The following is an 18,056-nucleotide window of genomic DNA, read 5'->3' as shown; positions in this document are numbered from 1 at the left end:
AGATTATCAGAATTAAACGGTTGGAATTAAGGTTAGAATTAAGAAATGGACTTCCTGGTTTCTAGGAAGTTGTTGTACACCAAGCAAAAATGACTTGCCAACTATTTGTATGGGTGGGCTTGTAGATTCATCATGGAACCAAGATTCTGTCTGCTTTATGATGTTTCTACTATTTTAACAAAAGATGAATACATTTCTAAGTCACGGGCCACTTTCTGGTTGACTTATGTTATATAGGTACGATAACCAGTCTCATTCGCTTGAAAACATCCCTAAACTAAGTACTAGATAGTTTTCAATCCTTCTTCAACATGGAAAATAATATTTAAGAGAGTAAGTTAAGGTAACATAAGTAGTATTATTGAGAAATGTAGAAAAGCTTTTTAATGAATACGGTAAATATCTAGATTGCTAAGGAATCGGGGCAGTCTCAATGTCAAAACAGAAGAGAAATACACAAAAACACCTAAGCAAATGTAAAGAAAAGGAAGAGAAGAAAAGCAGAATTGAAGTTGAACAGAAAATTTTTATATTCACCTTAGTTTGAAAAATAGCAGGAAGAAATTTAAGAAACTATAATGCAATGAGTTGATACATAAAATAGGAAACAAACAAAAAAATAAGCAGTATTTCAATGCAGCCCACTCAGGTGGGCAGGGCCAGGATGACTGGTGCAAGAAGGCAGCTGGTGTCTGAGTATACAAAACCCTTTTTATTTCAATGTCACATTAAATCCTGGGGCATAAAACCAGGGCAGACTGCGAGCTTCTATTTCTCTGAGGATCACAACTAAAGTTAAATGCCAACCAATATTCCTACCTAAATGAAAATAATTAGCAAAATCATTACAAAATATGTCTAAAAGTATTTTTAATACTCTTATTTAGGCTGAGTGGGAGAAACTAAGAGGGACTCTGACTTGACATTTAGCTGATAAAACAAGTTGCATATTATACAATTTGCTCTCCAGGAATAATTCTCTTATATTTTAATATCTGGAGGGGAAATAAGCACAATCAGAAAAAAAGAAGGGGCTTCATTTCCTTTTCACACATTCAGTATGGTATTCTGATACCTGCAAATCAAATAAATTTCAAAGAAGTAATAATTAGATTTATATGATGTACATCTGCTATCCAGTTGTATTGTGGGAATTAGATGAAATAACACATTTAAAACATCTAGTATAATATTGGGCATTAGACTAAGTATGATTTTTAAAATCTTTTATTGTAATCATTACCCAAACACCTGCAAACTAATGATTATCCTCAACACTAATTTCACCTCTCTAAAGATATAGTAAAATAAATCCTGATGTCAATGTTCAACAAAATAAGCTAATCTTACAATAATTTCCGTTTTGGTCTCTATTGGTATCCTCAGAAGTTTAAAATACAGACTGATTAAATCTCTTCCCTCATTCTGATGCAAATAGAAGCAAAATAATAATAAATGTGCTTAGAGAATAATATTACTTATATTTTAACTTCAAACTTTTTGTTCAACAGCCTTTGGAACTACTCTTAGCTCCTTCCCCACCCCTCACTATTCCCACTGCCCCTGGATGGACAAATAATTCCCCAAAAACATGGCACTTTTCTTTGTCTATTGTTTCATGCTGATTCTTTTACAGCTCTTTATATGCCCCATTTATGTTTCCCCAACATGAATGCTAAATTGCAATTCATTAAATACATACTTATGGATGATTTAATATATGCAAGGCAGCAGTCTTGACATCAGATCTGTGATTAACCTTTATGCACAAGAATCATGGAAAAAAATTTAATTGGTTCTCTTCCAGTTCACATTTCGAGGAATAATCCCAAAAGTGTCTTAAAATGCTTTTTTAAAATGCATTTGAATATGACAGTTCCTACTTAAGTTCTTGTTACTTGAGTTTTCAAAATATTAAATGAGGAAATTTTCATTATGGTCCTACATAATGGATCTAGAAAAATTATATTTACAATTTGTATGTAACATTAGGAAATCATTAGACACTAATTCAAGTATTTTTTAAACTATATCATGTTATATTTTTATTCATATTACAAAAACAGAAATATCTGAAATGAATCTGCAGCCGGTTAAAACAAAACACTCTCTCTCTCTCTCTCTCTCTCTCTCTCTCTCTCTCTCTCTCTCTCTCTCATGCATGCACAGAAAATAATGAGACCACAAACAGTACATTTGTGATTTTTTAAAATCAAGTGTACTCTTTAGCTCAGCTGCCAACTTGGGCTTACCTGCAGCCATAGCTTGTTACGCACAGCATCTCGCCCTGTAGCAATACACTGAAATGTAGCGTTCTGTCCTGCATTGACCTCTACGTCCCCCAGACGGAGAAAATGAGGAGATTTATCTGTGAAGGCAGGGAAAAAAATTATTGTTTTAACACAAAGAAAACAATCCATGTTACTTTTTTCCAGGAGAAGAATGTTGTTGATACTGTTACCTTTGCCCAAAGTTCATAACATATGGAAGAAAACTGAGTTTTCTTTGCACTGGAAGTTACCACTTCCTCTCTCACTCTCCCAGTTCTTTTCCTCGATAGCTCTATCACCTATTGCTCCATTATTGCTAGAGCATTGCTCTATAGAATGAATACTCAACAATTAGGGCAGAGGACTGCCAGAGATTGTTCATGTGGGTATTAATAAAACAGTTACAAGTCAAAGAAAGTAAAGAGATCAAATAGGCACAAAAGAGAGCATAATGGAAAAATATAATGAAAGCATGTAATATCTAAAATACTGACATGCAAGACTGTTGAACTATTAAGTTATACTTTAAGCAGTTGGATCTTTTTTTAATTATTTCAATAGATATAACCCTCTAGTACTTCAAAGAACAAGGGAATACTTGTATTTCTCTCAAACAGAGTATCAGCTTAGCTACTGTTAAATCCACTTCCTATTCCTTTATATTCCTAAGAAAGTTACCCAAAAGAAATATTAGAGCAACAGAAAGTGATGAGGGCAGTCAAAATACATTATACATGAAATAAATGACAATCAAATAAGTGTTTTCTATAATTGCCATTTAAAACTGAAGCCTATTCATATTTCCAACTGAAAGGAAATATAAGCAAGAAAAGCTAAACCTTAGGTACTACTAGTAAAAGAAAGCTCAGGGAGGACCATATCACAATGAAGCTGCTGTTGTACGCAATTCATAGTATGACCTTTCTGGTGAATATTTTCTTTAACACCTCTCTTTCAACAAGTGTAAGTGAACAGTAGATAGAAACATCATTCTGATATACTAATGAATTGGAAGAATTTAGTAAACCAACTTTGAGTGTGATAATTGTATTCTTTTGCTGAGAACATGCATAAATCATGTGAGCTTTGTCTGCCAATCTTTTTTCAGAGCCGCACCTTGGTAGGCACTTCAGAAAGAGGGATGCTTGAACTAGAAAGTGATTCTCAAACTGTGAACTCTAGACCAGCAGCACAGCAGCACCTGGGAACTTATCAAAAATGCAAATTCAGAGGTCCCACCAGGCCTGCAAATTAGAACAGGAGAGGGGCCAAGCAATCTGGGATTTGCCATACTCCATAGGGGATTCTGATGCAAACTAGGGTTTTACAGCCACTCACCAGGAGCACAAGCCCTGACCTCTGGAACTTTGCAAGCCACTTCTGATGTGGTGGAGAATTTCTACCAGGAGGATTACTCTACAGATCATCTACAATGTATGGGCCCTAGCAAATGCTGCGGTTGGGAAATATGGGTAAAGTTCGAATTTCTGCAGCTGCACTAGACCTGGTTCTACTGAATGCATGCAATAATTGTCTTTCAGGGAATGTAATGTAAACACAAATTTAGTTATACAATTTGAAGACCAACCAATGAGTTTGTGACATAACAAAACAAGTTTATTTTTTATTTGATTTCTATTGTTTTGTTGTTTAATATGGATTAACCAGCTATTTATGAGAACATAAAAATCTTAGTTCTGATTTTGGAATAAGGTGAACTAATTTATTCACTTCACTTCAAATTTTGACTTGACTGATCACATAAGTTAGTGAGGCTTCTTTTCTATTTTGCTTTCTCTGATTTGTTATTCTTCTTTGCTTTCCAAGAAAACTTAATGCCAAAAGATAGAACAAGTCTTACTTAAGAGTTTCATTTACATTTGTATTTGGTTCTCAGTAATTAATTAGAAGAATACTTTAATAAGTGTGTGATTAGTTACAGGTCTGAAAAATATTTGATTCAAAACCTCTAGATATATTTCAGTGCTCCCTTAAAACTGAACAGAAGGCTAGGAGTAACAACAACAAAGGAGACAGCAATGATCAAGTGATGAGCGATCAACAGTCACTGCCAATGTAAGACAAGTGGTGAAAGAGCATAGAAAAATACAATTCTTAATCACAACCTACCACAAGGATAGCTCAATACTTGGATGTCGTCAATGGCAATATAACCACTTCTCCCTCCTGAGACTTCGGCTTCAAATATTACCTGTCAGGGAAAAAAAATAGAAAACAGTTAAAACAATCATTTATAAGGAATTTTCAGAGCAGATAAAGAATAGCCATAAAATGCTTAAACATTTAATTTGATTTCCATCCTATAAGAATTTAAAATATATCTTGTAATGTAAAGTCATTTCCTAAACCTTCCACAAATAAACAAAGTAGTTTTTTGAAGAGCCATCAAATTACAGAGATCAAGCAGCTCTCACTAAATTTTTTAAGAAACTATAAAGTGTTGTTAGATTTCCTGAATGGGCAATACTTATATAAAATGAATAGGAAGATACAGCAAATCCTAAATCCCTAAATTTCTCTTATTTATTTTCTATTTTTTGTTATTTATTTAATATACACTAAGCACTTCCAATTATGCCAAGTAGTAAGCTAACCAGTGAAAATATCAAATGATCAAAACTTTTTAAAGAGTTGAATTTTCAAAGATAGAGCTTATCTGATAGATTAGTGGTATTCCAGGCAAAAGGGATAATATAAAATGGAATAAAATAGAGCTGTGTGTTTGGGGACTAAATAAATGTAATCTGTATGTCTACAAAGGCTCAAAGAAGAAGAGATGAGATTAGTAAAGAAGGCATGGTAGACCTTGAACACTATCAGAGTGATGTAAGGGGTATATCCTGTCAATCGTTCTATATTAATAAATATCACACAAACAAAAAAGTGTCCATGTTCAAATATTAGCTCATGTTATAGAGCGTTCTTGTTAGAGTCAATAGCAGGACTTCATATAGCCTTTCTTTTAATAATGTGTGTTGTGAGTTTTCAAGAGAAAATAGAGTTAGCATGCCATCTTTCAACATTGTATTTGACTATGGCTTCCTTTATTTGTGAAGATACACAGATAATTTTGAAAAACATTTTAAGAAATGTAAGGGGAGTTTATGTTTATTGTAAGAATTATATAATCAAATCAGTCTATTAGAAATATATTTGGCTATCAGGTGAAGATGACCTAACAGAAGACAAGACTGGAAACATTCTGGTAATATGGTAATAGGAGTGGAAATAGAAAAATGAGAAGAAAAAAAGGAAAAGAATACCAAGGAAACAGACCAACTAGAACTTACTGACTCATTAGTTGTAGTAAGAGATGGGACAATTATGACTCTTGGTTTGGTTCACTAGATGAATGATACTACTGGAGATCCCTAGCCAGGACTAGTGATAAAGAAAAAGGTACAAATTTTAGAGAGAAGATAACTAAGTACAATTCAGACATTTCAAATTTGAATTGCTTAGGATACATATAGGGTAAATGATTAGGAGAGAGCGAGGCAGATATATCTGGAAAAGGAGAAAAACGCTAAAAAGGAGGCAAGAAGACAGTCAGCAGAAGTAAAGCCAACAAAGTGTGATTCAGACACAATGGTCAGGGGAGGCAGAGAAAGAAGTATCAGGAAGCTTCAGGCAGGCCACCACTCCCACCGAAAGGATTAGAAAAGTCCAGATAAATGACAATAACCAAAATTCAGAACATCAGATATGCACATCAACAATGGCGTCTTTATGAAGATTTAGGAGGGCAGTCTCTGCACTGTGATCCTATGATCCATCTCCAGCCTTGTCTCCTTTTCCTTGGGAATATTGGCCCATCCTGGGATTAGATTGGGATTCCAGCTCAGCACAGATTTAGGGCCACTGATGGAGCAAAGTAAAAACAGTGAAGCTTACTGTCATTGTGTGAAAAGAGAAAAACAAACTGGAAATTTGGGGAGTCTGGCTTTTTAAAAAAGATGTAGGCTATGGTAAAAAAGAAATTATATATATATGAAATACAGGAAAGAGGTCAAGAAAAACTATAATTAAAAAGTATCAACTGGAGGTAGCCATTAAGAGTTTTCGGGTAACTTTTTGACAGACAGTTTTACTATAGTGGAGAGGCAGAAGCTTTATTGATGGCTGAAACTAATTAACATTTATTGCACTTACTATAAACAAGAGACTGTCCTAAACTAGCGTGCACATTCATGCGAGCAGCTGGTGGTGTTTACCCCCCACCACACCACACTCCTTTAATCCTCACTACAATCATATGGAGTAGGTATTATTTTTATCCTCAATTTAAAGAAAAGTTAAGTAACTTGACTGAAGTCTAACAGCTAACAAGTGGTGGAGTCAGGAATGGACCTTAGCTAACCTACCTCTATGCTGTTTCTTCCATCAACTTCACTACATTACCTACCCTCTCAAGATAAAGAAGCAAACGATGAGAACATTTCCTTTAAATAGGCTTTAAATTTCCTTTTAAAGTCTAAAATTTAAATTAAAAAATTAATGTCATTTTAAATAGCATACTAATTAGGTATTATGTGACTAAATAGCAGTATCATCAGCATTACAGCCTTCCTATCCTGGTACCATACTTCTGTATCCACCCAAAAGCCAATGATAATAGGATGCACACAGTAGGCTGGGTGGATGATTAATCTCCCATCCATCCATTCCCACCATAAACTTTCTCCTGCGTCATTTCTTTTCCACTTCAAGTTGGCTCTTTCTGCCTATTGATTTCACTGGAATAAGTTGAAGCAAGAAGTAGGAGAACAAAGTCTTTGAGGGAAGAGAAATGCTTTATAGTGAAAGGATAGCTAACCCATGAACAGATATATATATGTCTGTATATACATATGATTTATGCTTCACATAAATGTATTTGCTATGAAAACAATTATCTTGATACTTTTTAAATATCGGTACAAAGCCTTAGCAAGAAATAGAGAAAGAAGGGAATCAACTTTAAACAATGTATAACTTGAAAAAATTGTGGTTGTTAAGCCACTTTCTTTGGGATGAGAAAACTTATACTTGATTCCCAAGTTTCCCGTTTAAAAATTCTTGAACAAATCACATAACCTTTTAGAGCCAAGTCCCAATTCCATAATACAGATAAACTGCAGCTTTCATTACAATACTTTATGAGGATTAAAAGTGCCCTATGTAAAAGTGCTACATAAACCAAACGGTAATATTATCAACATTGTTAATATATAAGATTGGGATAGGTGTATCCCAGGAAAATATTTTATTTGCTTGAATAAATAGTTCAAGGAAAGGGAAGGCACTGAAAGAAAAAATGAGAAACCCATTTTTGAAAACAAAACAAAATTCTTATAAATAGACCACACATCTGTATAATTAATCATTGCTAGTTATTTCAGTTTTGTCTTAGTCAGCATTAATTAAATTACTTTAAATTCTAGGCTTATCTTAGTTTTACCTTCACGAACGGTTTAAACTTCCTTCGCTCCATATAAATGATATATTTAAACATGATTACTACACTCTTGAGAAAAAGGTTTATTTGTTCTTTTAAATGGAGCTTTATTCTGGACAATAAATTTAGGCCTTGATTTAAAAGAAGCGGTTCTTTATTAAAGAAAAAAAAAATGTTTCTCTTTTTTAGTGACCTCATTTTCCCTGCTAAGTGTTGTCTTTGCCTCATTAACGAGAGCTAGAGGAAATTTCTAAGATCAGATTCCTTCACTGCTAAGGATCTAATCAGCTTTATCACTTCAACAGAGCCCTCACCTTGTAAGGCTCTTCTGTCCGGTCAGGGGAAACAAATCCGAACAGCTTAATTACACAGAGCTTGCTTGGGCTAATGCTCGGGTCAGATCTAATGCTTGGTGTCAAGTATTCTACCAGGGCTTCCCACAAGACAGAGCACTGAAAGCCATACCAGATGTCAACTTTAACCCATCCAGGAGGCCAGCCTGGGAACAGAATAAATGGGCTCTGCTTTTTACGCTGTTTTCACTCCACTCCATTACCTGAAATACTGAAGGTGATGATTCTAATCAAATTTTTGCTACTCTAGCAACATTCTTGGATTATTAGCTAAACAAGTGAAGTAAAAGTTAAGTTAAAGTAGAAGCGGGTGGGGGCGAAGGCAAACCTGCAAGAACAAAGACAACTTTATCCTTTGGTAAACGGAATGAATGCAGAGGAAGTACCAGATACAATGGAAAACTGAACCCGGAGTCAGGAAGCCTGGGATTTAGTTGTTGGTCCACTATTATATGTAACCCAAGTAATGTATTTCCCCGTGTCTTTGTAGCCTCACCTGGGTATCACCGGCCTTGTCTATATCATGACTTCTTGTGAAGACTGAATGGCCTATGTGAAATGATTAAATGATACATGAAATATCATGTAGTATAAGATATTAAAGATATTTAAAATAGCTGGAAAAATGTGCACTTCATTTTCTTTCAATATGTCATAATGTTAAAACTAGTGTTGCCTCCAAAGTCAGATTCTGTATGTGTAACTTTAACTTATGAAAAAAACGTATGAAAATTGCTCATGTGACTTTATGTAAAATTGAAAACTCAGTATCCACCTAGGGTTTAAGGGAGGGTTAAATGAGATAATACACATGAACCATTTAACACAGTTTTGGGCATACAGTAAATGTTTTATGTTAAGGGGCACCACTGCCATCATGGGAAAATATTCACAAAGGACACATGTACTAAAATGAAATTTCTTACCATTTCCTCTCTCTCATGAAAACCTTCTGGCCACAATTTGGGGGACAAAAACAACAGAGAAAACTGGTATTTTATTCCCATAAACCTCCTTGACTTTGTGTTTTTGTGATTTGAATTTTTAAACACTGAGCATTGCTAATGTAAAATTCTACATAAATTACACATTTGCCTTCAAAGAACAAATGTACAAAAATCAAAACCTATTTCAAAATATTCACATTCAAATTTTGATATTAAAATATAATTCCATCCATATCAAGGGCTACTGCAGCACCTATGTCATCATCGTCATTACAATATATGAGGCCTCAAAGTCAGAAACTATAGTTAACTCAGAGCTTATTCATAGTGCCTGGCACATAGCAGGCATTCAACAGATGCTAGCTGAACCACAACAACAACAAATTATATACACACACATACATACATACATACACACATATTTACATATATGAACAAAAGTACATCAACATCATTAAATAAAAATGACCTTTCTCTCTCATGTAAACACTAAACATTGGATTCTCAAGGATCCATCCTAGGCCACCTTCTCTCTTTTTGGCATACCTTCTACCCAGATAGGATAAAGGAAGACAGGCCTGCAAAATGGCAGAGGAGATTGAGGCAAAAAATGTGTGTAGAGATATAAAAGGGAAACGGAGATACATGGTATCGCAAAAGCCAATAAAAGAATATCCTGTTGGCATGGCACAGTGGTTGAGTGTCCACCCATGAACCATGAGGTCACAGTTCGATTCCTGGTCAGGGCACATGCCCAGGGTGCAGGCTTGATCCCCAGTGTGGGGTGTGCAGGAGGCAGCCAATCAATGATTCTTTCTCATCATTGATGTTTCTAGCTCTCCCTCTCCCTTCCTCTCTGAAACAATATTTTTTTTAAAAAAAAGAACATCTGAAGCAGAAGACAGGTCAGGACCAAATGCTGTTCAAACACCAAGTAAAATGAGTAAAGTACAAGAGGATGAGTTTATGTTATGGTCAGAAAGTGAGATGCTTACGTGTAAAGTGAGAACACTTGCAAAATATTATAAGATCTGTTTAACCAGAGCATCAGGTTAAAATAAGGTGGGTGACTTAGGGAAATAAGGTAAAATAGGAAGGTGATCCTGGAGATGAGGAAAAATAAGGAAGGTGGATTCGGGGAAAGGCGAGGTAAAGGAACCAATAGGGGACTTGCCACAGAGAGACTGAAGTCATCAGGCTGGCGGAGAGCCTTAGAAGCGGAGAGAGCAACCAGCACTAAAGTTTATGATGAATAGAAGAAAACGCCTTGGGGTCCATGGAAAGGCATAATGGGAAGGGTGGCATGATTAAAAGGGAAGAAATCCAAAGGGGTGGAGTGTTTCCTATCCATTAACCTGATCCCAAGTGGCTTGGGAATTAATATCTGCTCTTTTAGAGACCGTTTTGTAAGACGTGTCCTCAGGCTGGAGTCACACACAGAGCATGATGACAATGGTAGCTAACTGTTTAAACACATTTTCAACGTCTATCCTCCTCTACTGAAAGACAAGGTCTTTGAGGGCAGTGACTGGTCTTACTCAGCACAGCATCGGTGAACCACAGGCTCCTGTGAAAGCTGGAGCTAGAAGGCGTTCCATTATGTAAAAGAAAACAAGTCTGTAATATTAGTGCATTCTGGTAAATGGTTTTGCCTTAAGGGAAAGGATGGAATAAAGTATTCATTTAGTTCACCTTTACCTAACTCAGAAAATGTTGTTGACATAAAATAACTCTCCCTTGAGAAAGCTCCGGATAATTTTCCCAAGCTAATTTAGAAATCGTGAAAATATAATTACTTCCCTTGAATAGTTAATGCTATAAGGAATGCATTTTTTGCTTATGGCCCCCAGAAGAGCTTGTATTGAATAAGTCAAATTGCTATGTGGAAACTTCAAAATCTGGAACCTAGTTTCTTTCTGAATGTGAAAATATTCTATTTTTGTTCATACTTAAATATTAATATACACAGCCCAGCTGGTGTGGGTCAGTAGTTGAGCATCAACCTATGAACCAGAAGGTCACGGTTTGATTCCAGGTCAGTGCACATGCTTGGGTTGCCGGCTGGATCCCTGGTGGAGGGAGTGCAGGAAGCAGCCGATCAATGATTATCTCTCATCATTGATGTTTCTATCTCTTTCTCCCTCTCCTTTCCTCTCTGAAATCAATAAAATATATATATTATAAGGGATTAATATACACATAACTGGCGGGTGTTGCAAAAGCCCCGTGCAGAGCAGGTAGTGGCTGCTGCCCACTGCAGCTCCTCTCTCACAGGCAGTCAATCTGGAATCCTGCAACCTCAGTACAGTGCGAGAGGGGGCTTCTCCCTGGCAGACCTGCACACTAGGCTGGCTTGCCTATTGATTCATGCGATAGCTGATTTCTAAGAGTCTCACATATGAAAATGCCTTCAGTAAAGCCCTGGAATGAATGCATTAACAGCCTTTGCCGGCTGCTTACTTGTTTATTTAGTTCCTGAAAGAGATAAATACCTGAGCTGCAAAAGGTACATAGGTAAAATATGCAAGCAAGGGAAATACTGGTACATTCTTTGGCTTTAAAGCTGCTCGCAAGAGTAATTAGGGCATTCTAATTATATGCCAAACATGGAAGGCAGTTAAGATCTATAATAAAGCTCAAAATGATTCTTCATCTAAAACCCTTTCATATTGCAGATTTTGGCTATCCCTGCACCTCCATGACTTGCAGGTGCATAAGAATTCAAAAGCAGTTCTTTTGATTAAGACATGCTAAAATTAAATATGGCCAGTTTCTTAGGACCATTCTTGTTGAGACTTAACCTTAGGACTTTGCAGTCTGCAGAGAGTAATTAGGTTTCCTGAGTACAGACAGGCTTTCTGCATGGTGACAAGGTCTGGCACTCAACAGAAGCTGCTGTTGAACAGCTTGCTTGCTTTCACACACACAACACACACACGTGCATACACACACAATTTATCCACACACAATTATAATAATGTACTAGTGACAAGTTGATTTTAGAATGCAAAGTCTATGTATAGTATAGCCAAGTATTCTTGAATAAAATGACAATGTTACAAGAATGCCCTGAGGTTTAGCATTCTCAATCGCCTATCAGTGGTCGGCAAACTCATTAGTCAACAGAGCCAAATATCAACAGTACAACGATTGAAATTTCTTTTGAGAGCCAAATTTTTAAAACTTAAACTTCTTCTAACGCCACTTCTTCAAAATAGACTCGCCCAGGCCGTGGTATTTTGTGGAAGAGCCACACTCAAGGGGCCAAAGAGCCGCATGTGGCTCGCGAGCCGCAGTTTGCCGCCCATAAGAACTTCTACATCATCTAACACAGGTGACAATACCAGTTATACCAAGACCGCACTTGCATGAAAACAACTACAGCATCCATCCAAACACAAGCCTTTTCAGTTATACAGTTTGTCTGATAAACAACAGAATATCAGTCAAAGCACACACCAGTGTCCAGTAAAACAGTAAAAATGCAAGATCACAGATCAAAAGCAGAAAATAAAACCTAAGAGATTTCACATCAAAGTAGACTGTATTTAAAAAAAATAAAAAAAAGCCCAAAGAAGGTGATTTTCAGAAGGCTTGGCACCATAATGAATATGCAAGCATTGTACTTTCCTATACTTCAAATTAGCCCAGGGAGTTGACTGTCCCTAATGTAATCACCAACAGTAGACCTAAATAAAGGAACTAACAATAATTATTTTAGGGCCTATGCTAAAATATTTAAGTTCATAAAAGTAGTCCATTAGTTATTTAAATTAATTTTCATTCCTGAAATGAATGAAAACACTTGCAAAACATTGTCAATAGCTTTTTTAATTTGAATAGATGTTGATGTTGATTAATATGATTCTGTAATATGGTTAAGTGAGACCCAGATAAACTTTTCATCTCTGAAAACAAATAAACTCAAAACTTGAACCAAAAATAAATAATATTCACAAAATAAATGCGAGAGGAGTTGTATTCTTTGTATGTTCTCCCTAGCTTAAAGTGGGGGAAAGCATTTACTGCTTTTTCCAAAGGGTTTTGAGATAAGTCTTTAATGATAATGGAGATACACACACATACACGCACACATACACACATGCACAGCACAGACAAATGCACTCTGAGTCACAGAACAACTCGAATCTCTGTGAGGGGGGTCACTGTGAGGATTAAAAGAGACTGTATACAATTTAGGTGGTTCTCCATAAATGTTAACCTCTTCCTCCTTTTCCTGTTCTTCTCCAGGGGCTGATTCATCCTATGCAGTGCCTTAAGACCCCAGCCAGTTATAACAGGCAGTGATAATAAGGTGGCCCTGATGCTGAAGGCCACAAAAAACACTTTTTGGCTCCTCAGCACCACACTCTACTTTCCCCATTACCTATTTCTAAAAAAGAGAAAAGTTTGCACAATCTGACACCCACATCATTAAAGTACCCTTACATGATTCCTTTTTTCATTTCAATTCAACAGCGAGAATGGGGAAGCTGGCCAGAGTACAATGTGCCCAACGCCTCTTAGAGGCATCCCCAATTCCAAAGTAGGCAGATAGAGCATAATACCATATTCCACGTGCCTTTAAACATGTATTCAGAAATAAATTGAAATAGGGCCCAGTATTCATGGCACACAGACTAATTTATGTTAGGGTAGGAATTTAGCAAAAGAGAGGAAAAGTCAAAAAGGCAATTGGAAGAAGGAAATGAAACAAAGTTAACTGAAATAACACAAGATCTAAAACTGCCATTCAATACATTTTTCATCCTGTGGGTCTGCCCTTAGCTACATAAGCAAGCAACTTACACCATAAACGATGTGGTGTAGCACTAAAAGTGGAGAAGCAAAGGCTAGCAAATTCATCAGCAAAATGTCATTTCTGGATCTTTACTATCATAGCTCCACCATCTGCGTTATATTTTATAGTTAGTTGTCTGAGCCAAAAATAAAAGATGACTGGTTAAGGTTGCTATTTCTATCAACGTGACACTGAATTACAGGACTATTTCTCCTCGCTTCTAGAGATGTGCCATTTGTCTTCCTGCAATCCACAGACAGAACCTTTTAAATTTTAGCACCACCAGTCCAATCTTACACAGAGAGGCAGACCACCTGCACAACTATTTCTGGAAAAAAAGAATGCTTTCAAACTAACACAGTTAAGTCTGTTCCTTAGCAGAGGTTAGTGACTCTCAAGAGCATTAATTTATAATCATCCAGCTCAATTAAGAAAATTAAAATTAGTAATGCAACCTATATTTACCATAAACATGAAATTACTAACATGTAAAATCTGTGGATCGTATGAACTTTAATTATAGAGAAAAACAAGCTGCAAGTGAACCAGGTAATTAACTGGTAGCATAACCAGATATCAAGGCAAAGTTCAACGGAACTTGAACTCTTCCATCACAAATGTGGACATATTAATAAGTAATTATTTTAAGGCCATATATAAAGAGAACTCTTTACTTTCATCATATTGGTTTAAGAACTAAGTCATTTCAAAAGTACTGTAACCTTTCCCTGTTGAAAGGTTAGTGTTATGGTAGAGAGAGATTTTACACAAAATTAATTAGAGTGACTGGTTTCTGTACTCCTACTAGTTTTAGTTATTAGAAAAGTAGTACTCATTTAGCTATGTCTATAGTGTTCGTTTAGACATTTCTGTATTTTTTAATTAAAAAAGTATTTTTGTTTACACTATTAGAGATGTCCCCCATTTTCCACACCTTAACCTACTTCCACCCAGACCCTCTCTCTGGCCTCAGCACACTAACTTTTCTTTGGTTAAAAAAGAAAAAAAAAAAGAGGTTATGGGAAATCCTTGAAATTTCAATAAGAACACTACATAATATTAAATCAAGTGAGGTAATAATTAAAAGTTCCAATACATTATGTTAAAAACATCAAAGTATTTTACATATCCAACGATACTTCAGAAGTTAAACATGCAGGCCTTAGTTGACGCATGGATTAACTAGGTCTTGATTTTTTTATTTGTCTGTTACTTCTTCCTGAAGTACCCATGCTAATACTAGAGAAAATTGCTCAGAAAAATCTCAAGACAATGGGAAAAGAAGAAATGAGATAAATATGGAATAAAAGTATTAGTTCCATTATCTACAGACTCTTGTAACATAGTATATGCATTTGTTCATTACATAACTATCTGACACCTAATATGCATACGAGATGAACAGCTCGGAAAAAGTTAGTGCCTTCATAAAAAACATCCTAACATGGAAGAAAGACAATAAGCAAATGTACAGTATGGTGACAAACTGCTTTGGCGGCAAGGGGCTAGAGAACAAAGGGGTGAAGAAACTCAGTGATCAGGGAAATCTCTGCAGAGACCTGAAAGTGAAGATGGCGGGAGTACCATCCAGGCAGAGGAAGGAACAGCACAAAGACTTTTAGACAGGAAAAAGCTTGGAACAATCCAGAAGCATAGGGCAAAGTGAGGAAGGCAGAGAGCAGTAGCCAACTTTGTGTGAATTTAGAAATGAGTTGGATCCACAGTAAGAAATTTAGATTTTATTCTAAGTGTGTTGAGAAGCCATGAGAAGATTTGGGTCGAATCCTTAATATCTAAAATGTGTTGTTATGTTATGTTATGTTATGTTATGTTATGTTATGTTATGTTATGTTATTTATTTATTTATTTTTATCCTCACCCAAGGACAATTTTTTCATTGATTTTCAGAGAGAGTGGAGGAGAGAGGGAAAGACAGAGAGAAACACTGATGTGAGAGAAACACAACAACTGGTTGGTGGCCTCCTGCAGGAGCCCTGACCAGGGCCTGGGCCGGGGAGAAGCCTGCAACCTAGGTACGTGCCCTCAGCCGGAAGTGAACCTGAGACCCTTCGGTCTACAGGCCGATGCTCTATCCACTGAGCCAAATCGTTTTTAAACACACTGAGCCAAATGTGTTTTTAAAAGATCAGTCTGCAGTGAGTAGAATAGTCTACCAAGGACAAGAGGGAAGCTGGGAGAACTGTTGGGAAGCAAGTGTTTGAGGTGATAAAGGATGGGCTTCACCCAAAATATTCCCATTGTGAAAAAATAAACAAACAACAAAAAAAGACCAAGAAAATTATAATATCTGTAGGGCATCTTAAAGTAAATGGACAAGGCAGTACATAGTTCGAATCTTGAGTCTATAGGCTAAGTTGTCCCAATAACAAACCAATCTGTATATCTCTATACATCTACCATATTTTCCGGCGTATAAGACGACTTTTTAACCCAGGAAAATCTTCTATACGCCCAGTCGTCTTATACGCCGGAAAATACGGTAGATAGATAGATGACAGATGGATGGATGGATGGGAAGAAAGAAAGGAAGACAGGAAGACAGGAAAGAAGGAAGGAAGGAAAGAAGGGAGGAAGGGAGAGAAGGGGAGGGAGGGGGAGAAGGGAGAGGGGAGAGGGGAGAGGGGAGAGGGGAGAGGGAGAGAGGAGAGGGGAGAGGGGAGAGAAGAAAAAGAAATGCTTTGAGTTGGACCCTTACATAGTGGACTAATTAGTTAATGGCACCAACAAGCAAAAGTAATGTGACTAAATCTAAAATCCAATACCAGAAGTCACTCAGCATGAGAAAAGTCTCCATGTGTGCAGATGGCAGAAACAATCAAGGGTGCTTTATTTGGACCACACAATGCTGTATGCTTTTCTATTACAGTCAAATACTACTTTTCAAGCTTGGATTTCATCCCAATTTTATGGATGACAAACTAAGCAGCATGGTGAAAGTTATACTACAATGCAAAACTGTTGATGCACCAATTCTATGTCCCGCTTCAAACACATTTCTCCTTAGAATCAAACAGTGTGAGACAAACTGAAGGTTAAATTATTGAAACCAATTGAGTTCACACAGTGAAAATATATTGTAAACTATTTCTTTCATAAGTGAATCAGATTGAGAGTCTTAGTCTTATGTTAAAATACAAATATTGATCAGTATCAGTAGTTTAAAATCCCAAAATTTGGACTTTTTATTTTAATTGCAGGAGTGAATTATTCTGAAGTGTTAAATTCCCCACATAAAAAGAGAATACTAACTTCTCAAGAAAAAAGAAATTAGAGTATTTACTCATGTTATCTTTATAAAAGCTAAATCCTAAATTATCCCCAATTACTTGGGCTGGGACCCCAGGTCGTCACTTATCTTGTGACCCTGAGAATACTATATAAGCCTCCCAACATCCCTTCTTCATGCTCTGAAACATGGGGCTGGTTTGAAGAGGTCATGTGATAACATGTAAACTGTTTTAACATGAGTTGGCATTCAAACATTTTTTTTCCTATCACGAGCCCTGCTAAGAAAGGGCCTGCCTCTAGTAAGGCTTCCTACATCCTACACAGCTCTCAGCCAAGTCCTCCAGTCTGTTGACAAAGAAAGAGTTATCCTGACCTAATTCAGGAATCTCTTGAGTTACTCATGTTATCCCCAGGAACAGAACAATGCCTGCAAACTCTTATTCCTGTTTCTTATACAAAGCGACTAACAACCAACTCCAACCCACCCACCCACCCAACACACCTACTCCAACCACACTTAGGAAGATAATGACAAACAAGAGATGGAAAAGAAACAAAACAACTGCTGTTCACTGAGCACTTAACTGCCAGACAATGCCTTAGGCAATTTGGAACAAATCTGTAGCCTAGACACGAGAAATAAGTTGAACAAGGAAAGAGATAACAAGTGATTCCACTGGGATTATAACTGGATTTGATCCTAAAGCCCAGGCTCTTTAAAACTGTGTAATTCTTCTTTTAATACTTAACTACTACCAATAATTCACAAAACAGCTTCCTGAGAAAAGTTTACAGTAAGTAATTTACCAAACAACCCACAAGACTCGTTAACTTCATATAAAATCTCCTTGTCTGTGTTCTGGGAACTGTGTCTACGTACAGTCCTTGAAACATTGATTACAATGGTCACTTCTAGCTTACATATTCTGAGAATAGTATGCATCTACACACATAAGATATATATCAAAATTATCATAA

At 36.5% G+C, this 18,056-nt stretch overlaps 1 protein-coding gene across 2 annotated transcripts in view; it reads right to left on the bottom strand.

Moving 5' to 3' along the window:
• The window catches only part of PTPRK (protein tyrosine phosphatase receptor type K), a 477,611-nt gene that overhangs the window by 219,299 nt on the left and 240,256 nt on the right, over positions 1 to 18,056 (bottom strand). For both annotated transcript variants that reach the window (XM_008138467.3, XM_008138476.3), the window contains exons 4-5: positions 4,401 to 4,482; positions 2,253 to 2,368 (exon numbers count right to left, since the gene is read on the bottom strand). In XM_008138467.3, the coding sequence (XP_008136689.1) occupies positions 2,253 to 2,368; positions 4,401 to 4,482 (198 nt within the window). The remainder of the gene's footprint in view (positions 1 to 2,252; positions 2,369 to 4,400; positions 4,483 to 18,056) is intronic.

Source organism: Eptesicus fuscus, chromosome 10, assembly GCF_027574615.1.
Source record: "Eptesicus fuscus isolate TK198812 chromosome 10, DD_ASM_mEF_20220401, whole genome shotgun sequence".
Taxonomy (NCBI): Eukaryota; Metazoa; Chordata; class Mammalia; order Chiroptera; family Vespertilionidae; genus Eptesicus; species Eptesicus fuscus.
The sequence above is the reverse complement of the archived record's forward strand: the minus strand, read 5'-3'. Positions and strand labels throughout refer to the sequence as shown.